Source organism: Malurus melanocephalus, unplaced genomic scaffold (genome assembly GCF_030028575.1).
Source record: "Malurus melanocephalus ecotype Western Australia unplaced genomic scaffold, MMel_1.1 scaffold_150, whole genome shotgun sequence".
NCBI classification, from domain to species: domain Eukaryota; kingdom Metazoa; phylum Chordata; class Aves; order Passeriformes; family Maluridae; genus Malurus; species Malurus melanocephalus.
The window spans coordinates 701,456-720,055 of record NW_026623382.1 but is presented as its reverse complement, the minus strand read 5'-3'; the positions used below and the strand labels follow the sequence as shown (position 1 = coordinate 720,055).

The window sequence follows — 18,600 nt, the reverse complement described above, 5'->3', positions numbered from 1 at the left end:
ATTCTTGAAGTTATGGACTTTGAAATCTTCTGCATTTGCTCTCAAGGTTTATCAAGAGACAACTCGGTAATTTATTCAAGTCATTTACCAGCTTTCAGTTTTAGCTGATTCATCTGTGAAGTGGGTAAAGAAATGCCTGCTTTAGAGGACTATGCAGTCAGAAACAGCTATACTGATTTATACCAGCTGAAGGTATGGGCCTTTCCATTTTTCAGTGTTCTCAATGTACTTTGAGATCACTGGATGAAAACACTGGAGGATTTTAGGGAAAGAGCAAATAATTTATGTTACTAAGCAATTCCAATCTGTAGTTTTAGAACAGCATGGATTATTTTTCTCAGTTACATAAATTATTGTMCTGGGCTGGTATTCCTGCTCGTTTCCTTTTTAAATTACCAACACAACAAAGCAAAATAATTGTAGCTATTTGCATAAATTTAGCTTTCTTTGGAGATTTCCAGCTTCGTGTGGTGGTGCTTGGAGAGTAATTTCTGCATTGGGTACTTCTCTGCAATCTCTTCTGGGAGAACAAATGCTTGGGAGCATCCTAACCATGTGCTTTGAATGTACAAAAATAGAATGGAAGAATAAAAGAAACAGAGTCCCTTGGTAAAATCACTTTAATGTCTTGCATCTGATGTTCAGATTGGTGGGGAGGGGAGGATCACATGCCTGATGTTTTCTCTAGAACTACACCCAACTGGAAGCCATCCCTTGGCTTCTCTGCAGACAGCAGCATACCCAAATGGAACATATTAATTCTTTGGGGAAATCTCCTTAGTCAGACAAAAAGAAATCTTTTCAGCTTTCCAGATACACGCTCTGTTCCCAGTAACATCAGAGTGAAAGAAGAATCTGCAATACCTTGATCTGGAGGACACAGTTTCACTGCAACTGCAAGGTTTATCATGGATAAATAACTTCTGCAATGCAGCTGCTAAAGCTTTCAGATTTAGACATGTTTATTAATGAAAATTAATGAGAAAAGAAAGAAACAGTCAGCCAGGCAAGATGCCCCTGTAACTCTATTGTCATCATTAGGTGAATATAGTATATACCAAATATTTATGCTTCTATATGATTCAAGATCACAGAAAATAAATATCACTTTTATGTGTTTTATTTTCTTTGGAGAAGAAAGTAGAGGAGAGTGTGAGTCATAGTGGAAGAATAAAATCCATTTATTTTCTGACAAAAGCTGCTTGTTTTGTCAGAGAAGGATCCTAGCGTTAACTTCAGTTTACTGATAAGCTCTGGAGCCTGACTGGCCTCAAAAAGAAGTGATGGCCTGCCAGTCCCCAGTCTGTACCTGTCTGGTGACCCATGGCCAGAAGCCAAAKCGTATTTCTTACTCCWGCTGTGYRTGAGATAATCAGTGTTCTAGCAGGRTCTGAATGCAGGCTGTTAGTGCACCCTTGCAAGGATTTCTGGTGAGCAGAGTTGTGACCCTTCGCACCGTAACAAATCCTGCCAGATGCAGCCTGACTTCTGATCACAGGGCTGGTCTGAGGAATCTGGGAAGGTTAACATGAATATGTATTAGTGTATGACCAATGCTATTCGCCTGCTTTTTTTAAAAAAAACCCACCATATATTCTGTTATGGTCAGATTTAGAGGGTTCTGTCCTTAGGTAATTGAGAAGGGAAGTGCCATGGTTGTGTGGGCTCCTGAGGAGGTGGTCAGCAAATGTTTTCTCCTTTTTGCACTTTGCTGTGCCCTTCAGAGTGTAGAAGAGATAGAAAAGGTACAAGATACAGGGTCTGATGATTCTCTGCTCACAAGAGGTAGTGGAGGATCAGGAACTGTCACTTCGTATCCAACCACCCTGAGGTAGGCAGGCTCTCTTTACAGCTACCAACCTCAAAACATTTGTTGTCCTGCCCATGGCAGGAGGGATTGACTAGATGATCTTTAAAGGTCCCTTCCAACMCAAACTATTCTATCCTTCTATGACTATGATTTTCCAAAAGARAGATATTCATATGAAGGTGCTGAAGCCTGAGAGGTGACAAATGACAGAAGATTTTATTTATGTCCTGATGAAATTAAAATTCTTTTTAAAATCTTTGTATATCATTCCTTATAGAACTTCATAGCATAGGGAAGTATCTGACATTTTTGTGAAGTTTTCATATGTGTTTTGTGTTACTTCCAAGACTTTAGAGATAAACTTTAAAGATGTCCTACCTACGTAAACTCCAAACCAAAATGCTATGCTGTTTTCCAGACAGTAAGCTGCTCTTTTCTGAGCAGAGATCTCATAGCATTTATTCAAAAGAGTAACCACCTAAATGCTTGTAGATTAATGTAGAAGGCTGGATTAGAGATTTAGGAATCAAAGGTCTATATGGTCTCTGCAATCCAGACACCTGTGCCTGTCATCTTTTTGAAAGATCAAATAATATTCTTGACTGCTCTAACAAGGACCACAGTCACCCTGAGATGTTTAAGAGTAGAGTCAAATTTGTTATTCTACTAAACAGATTTTTGTTTGTTTGTTTGTTTTCCTTGATATATTTCAAAAAGAAAAGTCCTTAGGGTTACTGTTCAATATTAAACCAAGAACTGTGTAAGATGGATGAGCTCTGAAATTCCAGTTCCTTCAACATTATGGAGGATGAAAAAGAAGTTGACAACACAGGGCATACAGGTTATCTCTTCTGTAACTCTGTATATGGAGTAGCAGCAGCCATGTTCTGTCTTAGTTTGTGAGACAATAATAAAAGTAGGATGCTATTCTTATGGTGAAATGTAACAGACATTTTAAAAATAAAATATTCTTTCTTTCAGAAAAACCCTCTTAGCTGTTATTTTGGTAATTGTATTCAGGTAATACTGAGAGCAAGAACAGAACAGTGAATTCCAAATGTCACTTCCAGTTACTAGCCTTATAGCCTACTCCTTTCTTTAGCTGAGATTCCTATATATCATTTCTGTACAGATTTATGAATGTGCTACTATTTCCTGTTCAGCACTATTAAAGATGGTGTTAATAGCTATTCTCAGTTCTTTGTGTCAAAAGATCTTGCTTCCAGTATTTAATAATTTTCTTATTGCTACTCAGTATGACTGGCAGTTTTAATGTCAGACATATTTATTAGACAAAAATTTTGAATAAACTGTGTCTAAACAATTTTTGCTGCTTCTGTGAATGAGATTAAGGGTCAAATGCATTGTTTTGCCCAAGTTATTAAAAAATGTGCTGACATCTTTATGCTTTAAAGCAAGGTCTTGAAATGTGGTAGAAGTGTGGTAGATTTTCCCAATGTTCCAAATTATAAGACTCAAAAATGTCTTGTGTGTTAGACTGGTAAGGCTTGTTACTGCTCAGCAACTTGAGTTTCCAGAGCTTCTCTCTGTGCTGAACASACTCCATCCTCTGATTCCTGAGCTYAGTCTGTRCAGTACTCTGTGGTGCTGCCACTTTGTTTAACATGAAGAAATAAAAAGCRGAGCCTGACTTGAATTTGAGGAAATTTGAATGGAGAGGAGGAGGGCAAAAGCTCAAGCAGCTGCAGATAGGGTGGGTTCTCCATAGGATCCCTCCTTCTTTCAGTGTATAAGATGCTTGGTGTAATGGGGACAGATGAAGATTGTGTATCAACCACAGTCCTCATCAGTAATCAGGATCCATTCCACATGTGTTGCAGACGTGGGGAAGTTTGGGAAGTATGTGTTGCTTCAGACAATGAATTTTTAATTAGAATATCAGAAGGTATGTACATGATAAGACGTGGTTGCGTAGGAAATCTTTATTCCTGATGTTGTTCCCTAACTTTGTGGAGAATAGCCTGCAAAAATGTTTTTTCAGTCACTGTGGTGTCTAATGTAAGTATTCATAAGTGTACTTTGTGTGTTATGGAGTTATACATCATGGAACAATGAGAAAAAATCCTAGAGGGGAAGTAATTGGCCTCCAGGCCATGTCAGCTCGAAACTGTAGCAAGCTTGGTGGATATTTGTTTTATCAACTATAAGAAAACTCGAAGAGATGGCGGGTCTCCAATTTTTTTTTAACATTTTATTTATATTTCTATTTATTCTTACTATTTAAAAGCTTATTCCAATGTCTGAGCTACAGGTTTCCTGCTGCAGCTGCCTCATGAATTGTCCACAGGATACAGARCAGGTTATTTCTTTCCTCTTGCAATGACTTATGCATTTGTGTACTCTAACTATGTTTGCTCCCATGTTATTCAAATCAAATAATTATGTTATATTCTTTATCCACTTAAGTTATGWTTTTTAGAAGTTTTTTCTTTTGCTTTTGATCTCTTCAGTTGGTCTAGGTCCTTCTTGAAGTGCAATGCTCAATTCTGGAATCCATTTTTCAGCAGAGGCCTACTAACGACATGTTAAAAAAGGAGTATTTCACAACCTGTATCACTGCCTGCAGATATTTGTGGTGCAATTTCAGCAAAATYGCAAAAAAAATTTAAGTGGCTCTATCCTTTTCCTTTAATGTAAAACTGTATTAATTTAAATGCTGTATGCCCTGACAAAGACTTTTTGCTTAGTCTGAATTATCTTTTTTTTTTCTGATTACAAGTAATAGGAACATTTTCCTAATGTTAAAATTATCTTTGAGGAAAATAAAACAAAATAAAGTTTCTAAGGCATGGGGCAAAAACAAAACTAAAGAAAAACCTACAGAATTGTTAAAATATTATTGTGTCTTTTTTTTTCCCCACAGTAAACCAAAGCCTTTCAACAAAAATATGATTTCTTTGGACTAAGTTGTTTATAAAATAAATTAATAAACATTGAACTAAAACAAACAAAACTCATGCACAAAACTAATCCTCACATTCTGACCAGTTTAGACCAGTAGGGATTTTCTTGATTTATTTGTGATAGAACATTTATATGTGTATCTGCCTTTTAATGTCAGCGATGTCCCCGATTTAGCACAGCCATTACAGGCTCAGTGTTTGTGCAAAAGCCTTCCTTACGCCTTCCCTTTGGAGTCAGCTTGAAAGAACACATMTGAAAGTGCATTTTACAGGGCCTTGTCTTCTCCTTCTATAGATCAGTCCTGCTTTGAGATTGGAGAAGAGCAAAATCAAAGTGTTAAAATATCTGCATGCAAGTTTGTCAAGGAAGGGGTTAAAAAAGTGGAATCTTTGTGACTGTAAAGGGCTGAATTATCTTCCTGACACCAGCAGGGGTTGCTGTCACTAGTTTGTGGTTGTCACATTCCTGTTATGCTTGACCTTGGAAAGGCTTGACAACATAGTCTGGATTTGATTAAGGGAATTTCATGTTTTTCCTTTGCTAGAGTCACCCCCCACCTCGACAAACATTTAAAAATGTTAAGAAGTAAAAAAAAAAAAAGTTTGGAAAGCAAACATTTTCCCAAAAGAAATTTATAGTTCAAATTTACACCAAGTTCGCACTAACTGGAGCAGTCCGGGTTTCCAGTCAGGCTTTGAGAGCTCTCTGTAAACCATTAGTCACTTCCCTGGAAGAGGCAGCTTTTTATAGGCAGCAGGATAAAACAGACACAGATGTGTAAGTAATATTAGAGGCTTTCACATGTACCTGCCTTTTTTTTCTCTGTCATAGAAAAGAAAAAAGAGTGATTATAGAAAGAAATTGATTAAAGCCTTGGACTTGAACAGCTACCATGGAGATTAGTTAAATTAAAATATCTTGTGTTTTTTTCTAAGAGTGACAATTTATATCATGAAGATGGAAGTTCTTTTAATTTTATCACATTGGTTTTTTTTTTTCATTCTACAGGACTGTGATTATGCCAGCTGCCAACGAGTTTGATCCTGAAATTGTCCTGGTGTCAGCAGGATTCGATGCTGTGGAAGGCCATGACCCTCCGCTGGGYGGGTACAAAGTCACAGCTAAATGTAAGTATCACCATTGGCACGTGTTTCTGAGTTGGTGTTTTTTCTAGTTATAAACCTTATAATAAGTCCAGTTCACACTGATGTTTCTGTTTTGTGAGATGACAGCTGTGCCACCGAGGGCAGGGACTGTCCTGCAGTTAATMGCCAGAGATGCCTGGAGAGCTGCAGCACTTTCCCAACACACGGACAGGGTGGAAATGAGCATGTTAGCATTTCTGGCTCACGCCTTTCTGTTCCTCTTGGCATTTTTGTCTTGGCTTTTTAAAGTATTACTTTTCTGGCATTCAAATAGCATTTTAGAGGTTTCATGCTTTTCAATAGGCCCCATTYTCCAAATGCTGGAGTAAGTTACTTCTCTTTAAATATATATTGGAGATTTTAGACTTTGGAAGCCKAAATCCAACCTCATATTGCTCTTTTGTTATTGTAATCTTTTCAGCTCCATGGCATTAATCCTGAATTACATCAGTGTTTATGAAGGCCAAWTTTTTCTAAAAGACTATTCTGTTGGGTCTCAATATTTGGATGTCCATTTCAGTTTTTCAAAGTGTGTGCTTATTCAGTTTTTCAAAGTTTGTGCAGAGATTTAATACTTTCTGAAAGACAGGTCTGCCTGWCATATCTCATATGTAGCTCTCCAAAAACACCAGCTCTTACATGATATTGTGTCCAAACTTTTTCTKTGCCTGGGATGTTAAGCAAGGCTGGGTGATGAAGTAGGACTCTGCAGTAATGTGCATTGTAACATTGCTATATATCAATTGCTTTCCATGGGACAAGACCAAATTGTTTCCTAATGCAATGCTGTGAATAATTTTCTTCAGTATATCTGCTTTTTTTTCAGCATATTCAGTACATAATATAACTTCCATAGTTATTAAATATTGATCTCTGCTGCTGATGGCAAATGCTTTGGTAAAAGTCTGGAGGAGTCAATGAGACCTAATGACGTTTAAAACACTGCACATATGGACTCCAGCTCAGAAAATTTTGTCCTGACCTCTGCCTTTTGTCACAGATCAATAGACCAAAGTTGTTTGCCTCAGGAGGTTCAGGGCAGACATGCATATTTTTAATTTTAACTTTGCCTGCATGCTGGACCCTGAATAGCAGTGACAGTGATGGAGAAACAGAGTGACTGCCATAGTGGTGAGCTGTGGAAAGGGAGAATGCAGGGAGCAGTGCAAGGATCTGCCCAAAGACACTCACACAGGTGCTAATGCACCARTGGGCTGGAAATGGAATATCCCTCTGGCTGCAAGTAAGATATACTGAGTTTTAGCACAGCTTTTCAGCTTAATGCAGTGGCTACACTGGAGAGGAAAGAAACATAGCAGACTGTGTGYATGTTTGAGTATCATTTCCCTGTGTATTATGATTTCTAGTAAAACATTTTGCAGGAAGAGGCGAAAGATATACTCACTGTTTTTTTTCCATGTGTGGTTTCTGGTCAATAGCACCATTCTATCAGCTTGTGTGGGAGGAAGTGAACTTTCAATTGCTACTAAATTAGATATTTTATTGAGAACCATTGTATAACGATCTGTATTTAGCTGTTGAGAAGGTATTCTACATGTCCCTTAAGGGGGATGCTTTGGCATATGTAATATTYTGTCATAGCAATGTCAACAACCTAACTAGAAATTGCAGCAAAGAAAAACTGTCTGACCTTGGAATTAATGTTAGTTTTCATTTATGAGTTATCTAACTGTTCATAACTTTTTTAAAGAAATTTTAATACATTTCTTAATATAGGATGTTGCACATCTACTGCTGCACATGTGTCTGTAAGCAAAATGGTGATTTACAGTAGATGGCTCTTGTTTAAATTAAGAGAAAAGCCAAGATAGACCCCGATAATGATCGTACACCKGAGGGATGAATAAAGCCTTTTTTACAGAGCCAAAGGAATTTATTATTTCCCCAAAACAAAATTCTCCGCATTCCACCATATTATTTTAGAACATAACATACTATATGTGGTATGTCAGAAAATGAGCAGCCAAATAAAAAAAAGGTCCAGAGAAACTTTCATATTAAAGACTGAAATAGATATTTGTGCAAAGTTTTAATATAATTGGTTTGTAACAATTAGAAATTATGCCGTCAACAAGTTTAACCTGTTCATATTCTTTCTTTATAAATCTTTAGCTTTTTGTGTACACTTAATGCATTGATTTTTTTTATTTCTATGACTTCATACAAGCTTTACAAAACAGAGGGAAATTGACCCAAAAGTAGAAAAGATAGATCCTTAGCTACTAACCTTACTGTTAAAGAAGGTTTGGAAGCAACTAGATACTTGATAATGAATTATTTATGTCTTTCCCTCAGTGTGCAATCAAATATAAAAAATTAAAATGTATTAACCATTCAACCTTCCTAAGTTATAAAGTAAAAGCCATTGGATGAAGATGGCAGTTTGGACTAATGACAGCCTTGGAATAACCATATAGCAGGCAATTACACTCAGAAGAAAAAGGTCTACTAGATCTGCAGATTTGAGAAATGTAAATGATAACCTACCTCAATCCAGAATTCTTCTTTTCTATATTTTCATGCAATCTTATTTACTGAGTAATTTCCTTTTCTGATTAGTAAACACACATGTCAGCAACAAAATAATCATATATATTTTTTCAGCTGATTTTAGATCCTTGAGTCTGCTGTGCATGTCAGGATTTCTCACAGTGAGTTGACCCTCAACTCCTCTGGAAGGCTGTAGGGTGGAATCTGGCCAACTGAGATCAGTGATTATTGCAAAGCTTGCAGATATCTCACTTTCTAATTTATCTCTAGTTGTATTACATAATAAGATCACTAATGAACTTTTTTTCCATTGGGAAAAAATGGGGAAATATTTAAAAAAGGTTAGAAAGGAAGTCTGAGTCTTTTGTGTCTTATTGCACTTTTCAAATCACTTTCCCAATTTTTTCAAACTGCCTTTGCAATTTGTCCTCATCTCTCGRTTAGTTTTCCCTAAACTAAGCAATATTTAACAGTTTTACCAGTCTGCAAAACAGATTTATTCGATGCATTGTAGAATTTAGAATGAACATTAACTAAAACATTTGTTTAAACCCCAACTTAGAGGATTTCACAGGCACATTTTTCTTTATGTTGGCTCTTTGTGCCAATCCTGTCTCTTAATGAAGTGCTATGATTTCAAAAGGTGCTTATATAATATACCTGGGTAYACATACACATCTTGAAATATATACTCAAGTCATGTGCATAAACTTTGTGATGGATTTTATATTCTTTTAAGAACAAAAAGGGYTTTAAAGGTTTGCTATGACTGGTGGCATATGGCAGAACTTGCTGCTGCTGGGAAGTTTTCAGTCCTTTGRTACTAGCTACATTCCAAATATCTTAAGGAATATCTTGTAAGGAAAGGCAGGCTTTATTGACAACACTGATGAAAGGCCACCTAGCATAATTAGGAACAGGTGTACTTTGAATTYACAGTCACTTTGCCCTGAAGAAGGTCTTCCACCCAAAAAAGGATTTATGTCAGAAAAGGAGTTTGGTTTTCCAAATAAAAACTTTTTGTCTGCTAAAAATATTATCTTCACTTGCAGACACTTCCTTGCCTGTGGCATTATGCTTTGGGAACTGCACCAAGTTTAACATCAAAAAGTAAAGAGAAGAAAGTGAGGCAAATGTCATTTTAAACTTCTCTGGTAGTACTCTTGGCCCAGGGTCTTGCATCAGTTAAAGGTGCCAACTCTTGCTCAGGAGCTTCTCTAATACTTGGTGCTTTCTGTCAGGGACATTCAGGCAACTTATCTCAGATTTTGCTTTCTGAACCCATTCTGTAATGACTCAAGTTTAACTTCATTAGTTGAAACAGAGGAATACTTTTTATAATTTCAAGTCCATCTTTAGTGCTGGCATGGCTCTGTCCATGTTGCTTGGCTGACTGGTTCCCCAAAATGTAAGGTGAAGTGAGTGCAGCATCTGGAACTCTCATGCACAACTCTTGTGCAAAGTAACCACTGAAGTCCAAAGGGATCCCTTTGTTTAGATTAAGGACTGTAAAAGTCCTTTGAYTTTACTGTAAAAGATAATCAGGTGAGAGGAAAACATGTCTCAGTTCCTGACTAGTCCAACAGTTTCTTTTTAGTATTAGAAATTTATTTTTTTCAATAACACAAATTATCAGCACAGTATCATATGTATTAAAAAATCAGGGTTATATCAAATTTACTTTTTGTGCTGGAGCAATAAAAATGGYATTGACAATAAAAYATAAGAAAAATAATGGTAGAAGAARTAAAGGGARTAAAGGCACTTTATATTTAGAATAGTGAGGAGATGCCCAAACAGTATGAACCAATCTTTCCTGTTATTTTGATAATCCTTAGATGGAACTACTGAAGACAGAACTGACACATTTTGTGTTTTATTTTACAGTTAATTTTTACATCATCTGCTAAAATAGATAATATTATCACACAAYTTGAATTTTGTCTAGTGAACAAGTCTGAGGAAGAGCTGTCAGATCTGGTCATAAATTTGCAATTTGTTAGATCTTGTAAGAGAACTGCTTTTAAATTTAGCTCTGCTTGCTGAAGATCTCCATGTAACATTATCCTGAGGTAAAGTACTTTCTCTTTGTTTTGTAGAACAACCCTTAGAATAATGCTTGCACTAAAGCCACTGAGATCACTTTACTGTTCAAGTAAATATTCTACATAATTGCTCATTAAATTGTGACCATTCCATAAAAAGAATTAAGTAAATAGAGAAGTGTCAAGCAAGAATGAAGACTTTTTTCAAGGTACTTAACTTCCTAAAGCACAGTGTTGGTTAAGGGCTGTGATGATTTACTGGAGTTTTCCTGTTGTTTTACTCTCCTATTCCAAGGATGCTATTTGACACCAGAGTGCAAAATAAAATCAGCAATTAGCAGTAAGAAAGGATACCACTGTGGGCATTTAAAGAGTAAATGATATTTTGTCTGTTGGAATATTTGTAATGARAAGTTGATCCAGTGCCTAGAAAATAACTGATTCTTTCTAAGCTGATTTGCAACTTTTAATGTTTTTATTTGAGAAAATTAGATTAACTCCCTTAACTTATCAAAAGCTGCATTATGCTGTAAAATACTCCATTCAAGCGGGTCCAATGAAAAAAGTGCTGAAGTTATTAGCAGTTTTCCTTCTTACAAGCCCAGGTTATTTCCAAATTATATATCAGCATAAGTAGCAGAAATTAATGTATAAAAAAGGCTGCTGACTTACATGTAGCCAACAGCTCTTCATGAGGAATCTCTTCTCATGGCTGGCAATGTTACTTTGCAGAATACAAATAAGAGCAACCAGATGGAACTTGGGTGCCTGCCCTGTTAGTTTCCTGTTGCTTTGCCCTTCACATTTCAATTCCAATTCCCACTGGGAGTAATGAGTTTTGATAACAAGATTTCTGAATGTTACTTAAAATGCTATAAAAAACTAAAATACCTTGCGTCTGGGCACAGGCAATAGTTTTAATAAGGAGATGACTGCGGAAATGAATGTTCTGGCATGGTGTACCAACCATCACTGGAAAGCTTTAAATAAGACTTATAAATAGATGGCATCCTTACAATTAGATATGTCATAGCACACTCAGACACTGGAAGCTACATGGAAAATTTTTTCTTTAATGACTAGTTTTTTTCTTGAGCCTTCACAACTGTCCTACTGTATCTTGGAATTCTTTTCAGTTTCCCACCGTGTGTTGTGTAGAGCATGTGGGTTAGAAAAAGACCAAAGGCTAATGCTAGAACTACATATCACTGCATTCAAATGAAGAACTGCTCAGGGTCAAAGCCTGGTACTTCAGATATGTTTCAGAGAAAAAGTTTCCCATATGGCAGCTTCAGTATCTAAAACATTCTATGTGACTATTCTGAGAATTTCAAGTACTAAAAATGCTATATATGATCATTGTTTGTTTTGCTCTTTTTTTTTTTTTCCGGGAAGTTAATAATTTCTAAAGGAATACCCAAATAATATTATAATTCTGCGCTGAACAGGACCTTGGACTGACTGAATTGTTTAGGGTAGAGTAATTATAGTGTCTTTGGGTAGGGACTTCACTTTCTTGTGATTGTCTGAAATCTTCTCTGACATTTGACTCTGGAAAAGAATCCTGACTGGGASTGCTGGGGTGAATGTGATAGGTGTACTTTAAAGGAAGGCAGGAAAAATGAGTCCTTGCAAACTCACTACTGGCTAAAGAGAGTAGTAGTTTTGACTTGGTAGCTGTTTTAACACAGTTCGAGTTTCTAAAACTAGCATTGCAGGCTTTTATGATGCCAYGTCTAATCTCTTCACAAGTAAGAAAGTCTTTTTGACTCAACTACAAGAAGCTGTGGTCTTGCCAAGTCTAGCACTGAGTACCTCTGACCACAGTTTCATATCTGGCAGGAGCTGCTCCAAGCAGCTCGTTTCCTTACAAAAGGGTGTTTGCGCACCACTTCCCCTTCKGAGTTGTCCATTACTTACCTTGCACTGGTTCTGTTTCTTGTCAATCTCCCTATAAACACCATGTAGCATTAACTCATCAACCCATCAGAAAACTTAGTTGAGCAAGTGGAGAGACTTCTGTTGGGCTGAAGCTGAATCAGATTATGGAAGGACCAAAATGTGCCAGGGGCAGCAGAGAAAGGATGAGATTGCATAGGATACCTTAATTGCATAGGATACCTTATGGTAGCAGCAGACTGTTAAATTACCACAGTTGCCAACACAGCTGCCTTCTTGTCTGACTTCTGCTGTGTTCAGAGATCTGATTTTTTTAACCTAATGTGGTTATCTTTGTGGTAGTTGAGGTGATAAAATGTTTATCCAGCAGGATGGATCTTGAGCTTTGGGCTCACACCTAACAGCATTGGGATGGGTTCAAGCAACGATCATTGATAGATTTTTTTCACTGGGGAGTGTGGTCACTGGTATCAGAAATTTTTTTTTGTCCCTTTTCTCTCTTGGAAACTGATACCCAATGTCTGGCAGCAAGAAAGTGTAGCATCAAGACTTTGCATCCAGTTGTTCACCTCTGAATGCAAAGTTGGGGTTTTCTCTAGGGTGATTTCTTAAATACTAATTAGGTGGTAGTTTGGTACAATACAAAAGACATCAAAATAAATGACAAATTAGTCAGTGACCAACCCTTAGACATGTTTATTTTCACAGGATTTATTGGAAAAAGTAAAGAACTTTGTTTTCTTTTTCCTCTTAGCCCTCAGCAGTAATTGTTGTATCATATCCTATGGTTTGGACATGGGCATTGGATTGCCCAGCCTCCTAAATCAAATTATGTTTATTTACTCCTGCATTTGTACTCCTTAAATTTGCTTTTGTAGTCCAGATATTGGTGATTTATTTTTCAGTGACTCTAGGATCTGGTACATTACTGACTTGTACAATGCATTTACATTTATAAATATGAAATATGGAAAGTATCAGAAATCCTTTGCTCTGAGGAAGAGTAGTTTTCTGAGAGCTGCTGTGGAAATTGRGGAGAGATTGGAATTCACTGTATAAAATTAGGGCAAAGCATAGTAAAAGGCAAATGCGAAGATGTAAGTGGAGAAGTATTTTTATTTTAAATTATTATTTCATTTAAAGAAGGGATTAGTGCTTGGAGAAATTCAGAGAAAATCTGATATTTGATTGAGGAACTTAATTTCACATACTGTCAAGTAAACATATGTCAATGGGTTGGACTATGGACYCGAGTCAAGAGAAAACAGATAGTGAACAATTCACCTCATTTTCTGAGGCTAGGGAAATCCTCGTCTTCAGACTTTGGGGCACTCTTGTCTAACTGGATGCATATTTAAAACTCATCTGAAGAATTCAGAAATCTTAGCACTGATTTTATTATTGCTCAGTGTTTTCAATACTGTCTGGCTAACTGGGGTATCTTCCAGAAAGGTTGTACCTAAGCTGAAAGTGAGTTAAATTAGAAATGTTGATAAATAAGCATCGATTTGACCTGCTTTTTCACTTTTACTTGGCCTTTCTTTCTGCAAAGCCAGGAGAGATTTCCATTTCCACTCCCACTCCCACCTCACAAAGAGAAGATCTGTCTGCTGCCTAGTTAACTAATTGGTACAAGTGAAAAACCACCTGTATAGCATGTTCAGATATACAGTGTCAATCCATCTGCAGAATGCATCAGGTCCCTGTTCCTTCATTTAGGGCAGTTGCTGGGGACAGGGCAGTGGATAGATTACAATGAAAAAAAACCCCACAATCTTCAGAACCTACATTAAGAATTATTTTTCCTTTTTGGTTATCTTCCCTTATCTCTTCACCTACCTGCTGAAGTTTTTTRCTTTCATGCTACAGTAATAACATTGGCTAATGACAATAACTTAGGCGTGGGATGTAAAAAAGGTAAAATTGGTCCTACCTTTTCTCAGTTTTGAAATTAAAGTTATGAAATCTTTTTTTCATTATTGAAACAAAAAAGCTGTCACTTAGTAGAAGAAATGAAAGAACAAAGTATTTTTTTGCTTAGGCAGTATAAATCATGCCAGATTACTATTTAAATACAGCAAATTAAGTATAAGTTCTTAGGGCCATTTTGAAACTAATGGAGCTTGACGCAGTGTTCAGCAACTTGCCTGTGCCTTTTACAGGACTGGGTCCTGAGAGAACATTGTTGAAAGACATCTCCAAATGTGGATTTCTGCATAACAAAGTGTCTGATCTTTTATAGCATCRTTGCATTGGGAATTAGTCTTGTCTTTGGGAATTTGTAGTCTTTAGTAGAAGAGCATGATTTATGTCTTAGAATTTAACTATTCTCTGTAATAAATAGAAATGTGCCACAAGTATTTACTTGGTTGCGCCATGGGAAAATTTTTAACATATTGTTCACAGCTTCAAAATGCTATAAAAGAAGGCATGTAATTTGAAGACCAACTATCCTTTGTGATTTCTAACCAATAGATTGATTAATATCTTTCAAAAGAGACAGCAGCCAAAATGTTTACATCTCATTAAGCAGAGAAGAAGGGAGCACACACAATTTTGATTATGAGCTTGRATGGTTCATTTCTTTGGGCTCCACATCCCTCCTACTTAAGGCAGACTGTAACTTTAAGATGTTATCTCTTGCCTGCACAAATAAACAGCCAGTTATGCTTTTTTTATGGTGGGTAGTTCTCAAACCAACAGGGGATTAGAAGATATTAGCTGGAGTTTGTGGTTCCCTGCTGAACTATCACAGGCTCCATGGATTCCTGTCCTGAATATTTCACAGAGCAAACACCTCTTATCTGAGGTGATATTCTCACACTGGCCTCTTGGCCATGGACTTCAAAAGCTGATCACAGGGAGGGCTAGAGAGGCAATAACCCTTAATATAACAGTCTCCCCTGATAGGGATAGACAAGGTAAAGGTAAGGCGTCTCTGAAGTTTGCTCTTGTGTGTTTAGCCCCATGGGGTGATAAGGGGCCATCTGTTTTTTAGGTCTGCAAACTCATCTTTTTCACACTCTCCCAGTATCAAGTACACTTTAGGTCTGACTGGTATCAGCACCAGCAATTCTTCACTAATCTGAGGAGATTTTCTTGGTATTTTTAGCTTTGATCCCAGCAATTGTCTTAGTTGCTGTTGTATTGGGGTTATTTACCCAAGCAAGCATATAAAATAAAATTTAAARCATTATGTTTTAAATATTATGTTCAAAACATTACTGTCTCAAACAAAATAAGTTACTGAAATAGGTGTTATAAAAGGTATGTTAATTACTTGTGGGTAAAGGGAAATTWTAGTGCTTACCTATGTGATTAAACTCAAAACATCAATTCCTGGTGGTAGTTTTAAAAAATCATATCACCACATTGTATGCTTGCACCTTTATTGATTTTTCAAATAGAATATCAGTACTATCAGTTCTGGAAATTAAAAAAACCACTGGTTCAGGCCTCAAAAATATTGTAAGAGTTAGTAAAATTCTATTCAGATTTCTTTTATTGTGGAGCTCCCAGAATACCTTCCTTCATCTTTTAAGCTTTTCCCTGCATTTTTTTTAAATCAGCAGAACACTCAGATTCAATTGCAATCTCCTGATTCTAATAGCTTTATATGCAAACACTGAATCCCATGAAGTCTGCAATAAAATGATGCAAGTTGCCAACACTGGCACATTAAAAAAAATCCCTATCTTTTTCCCCAGCACTTTATTACCTTTGTTTGTTGTTTTGTGGGGTGGRGATAGTGGCTGTCTTTAAGGAAATTGTTCTTGCTTATACCAATTGCCATAAAATATCTGGAAATGTAAGAATGTAGATCCAAATCCCACAAGCTTTTGCTCACTTTCAGCAGTCCTGTTGATTGAGAATACTCCACCAACCTGATTAAGATTTGCTAAAATAAGTGATGTTCACAGGAACAGACATTKTAAAAATTAATATGATACAAAAACATGCTAAAAACTCTTCAATAGGATATTCACATGACAATGCTGTTATTTAAATACTTCCTGAAGTCTTATAGAATTAAATTAAAAAGGAACAGAAGTTCTATTGTAAAATAAGTCCATTTGAAGTGAWTTTAATAATGACTTATTTACTTCAGATTCATTCTTTTCTCCCCGTCATCAGTTATGATTCATGTACACTGAAATGGACCAAGGGAACGATCTTGAAAGATCGTCTTCGGAAGAAGAAACTAAAATCAGATAACTATCCAGAACAACAAAGTATTGTTAGTTAATAAAAATTCACTTAGTGGTTTCTGTTTCTGGTGGTAAATTAATCTAATATTTATTTCCTTTGATCCATAGTCTTATCCTTTTTTTCTTTAATTCCTCTCATTAAAAAAAAAAAAAAAAAAGTTTCTCTTTTTGGTATCTGACGTTGCATCCATTCAGAAGCAGTTTGTTTGTGAGAGCTGTTTTCTAAATGTTTTTCACTTACTTAAAAAAAGATTAGCGTTTTCTAAAAGCAAAATAAAACAAAGCTGTTTCATTTCATAGTGGAATGTATTCTTCAATGCAATGTCTGGGTATTAATTGTTCTAGCTTTCAAAATTATTTTCCTAATATGATCAATTAACATTGGATATTAATTCCGTGATTTAGTTGTATGGAAAAAAGATCACTGACATGTATTGCCATATAATTTATATTTTTACTTATAATTGCAGCCAGGCACATTGTGTTTGTTCTTGTGCATAATTTTCTTCTTATTAAACAAAGTTGGTTTGGAAAGAATAGCTTAAATCACTTTGCATAATATTTTTATGCTGTCAAGAGAAATTATTAATTTAAAATTTGAGATATATATGTCYCAATAAAAATTTATAAATCTTCACAAGTTTGTTCTATTTTTAAAATATTCAGGTAGTATATTTATTTCTAAATTAAAGAKAAACCAATTTATTATTTATCTCTGTTAAAGAGTTTAATTTATCCAAAACAGTGGAAAAATTAACARAATATCTTTAATTGGTTTGGRGTTTTTTTGGTAGAGAAGAGGTATTTTCTAAAATATCGAATCTGGTTGTTATTATTTTTATCTATTTTTATTTCTGTGGTCCATTTGTTTTCAGTTGAAAGTTATAAAAGCATCTTTTATGGTTCCTATAGGAACAGCTTTGCAGTAAAATTGTTTTTGAATATGACTGGTCTGTGTCCTAACAAATTTACCAGGAATTTCAAGAAATTTTCTCTAATCAGCTTTGAAATAGTTGCATAATTATGTCTAATATTTAGCACAGAAGTAAAAAAGGCAAAGTGGAATCCAGTATTGTTGAAATTTTCAAAGCCAGCTTGAACAGATAAAAATAATTTTTCATTTCTCAAATATTTGAGTAAGCGAACTCCTTAAACCTGCATCAAACTCTTCAGAAAGCAGTAAAGGAAATCAATTTATAAAGTGATGAGATGCTTCAAAAGTGATGTTTCAAAACTTGTAATTTAATTAACACATACATTGCATCAAAGAAATTAGTTATCTAAAAATAATAGTGGTATTTATGTGACCCTTTGAATAAAACATTATTTTTCTAGAGGTTTTAACTGCACCAGTGGAAGCTTTGTAGAAAATACATGAAAACAGTGCATATATGCTGAACCATGTAATTATTTTTCTTTTGTCCCTTTTTGGGTGCATATATTCCCATGCACAGTGGACACCTCTGGGATTTTCCCAGCATGCCTKTCGAGGAAAAACACTGAGGTCACAAAAGTTGAAGATCTTCAAGGGATCTCTAAGGAAAAAGAATTTTAGTTCTGAAATATTTTCATCCACCAGGAGTTTCCTTCCAATTCATTGAGAATCACTGAAGGTTTTTTTCCAAATCACATTACAAATTTGAAGATTATCTAAATGAACACTGTTTTTATTATGTTTCATGTTACTGATAGGGAGTAAAGAAGATGACTTTAAAAAACTCTTAAAAGTGTCTGTGCAGCTTTAATGGCTAAAATGAAACAAAACACCAAACAGGATGTCCTTGTCCCCTTTGAACTTGAGGCATCACATTGACATGAAGCTACTGAATTCTCTCATTAGTTGTGTGGTGCTGGAGTCCCAGTGGCACTTCATGAAGATAAGTTTTTATGTAGTGCTTTCCAAAAAGAATTGGAAATTCAGTCTGATCAAATTTAGTACTCTATCACAGATATACTAAAGTTGGGAAAAGAAAAAAAGGGAAGGGAAGGGAAGGGAAGGGAAGGGAAGGAAAGGAAAGGAAAGGAAAGGAAAGGAAAGGAAAGGAAAGGAAAGGAAA

At 35.8% G+C, this 18,600-nt stretch overlaps 1 protein-coding gene across 1 annotated transcript in view; it reads left to right on the top strand.

Annotated features, from left to right (window-relative positions):
- LOC130576745 (histone deacetylase 5-like) overlaps window positions 1-18,600 on the top strand; it is a 114,617-nt gene that overhangs the window by 47,740 nt on the left and 48,277 nt on the right. The window contains exon 6 of the mRNA XM_057371627.1: window positions 5,744-5,862. Coding sequence (XP_057227610.1) covers window positions 5,744-5,862 — 119 coding nt within the window. The remainder of the gene's footprint in view (window positions 1-5,743; window positions 5,863-18,600) is intronic.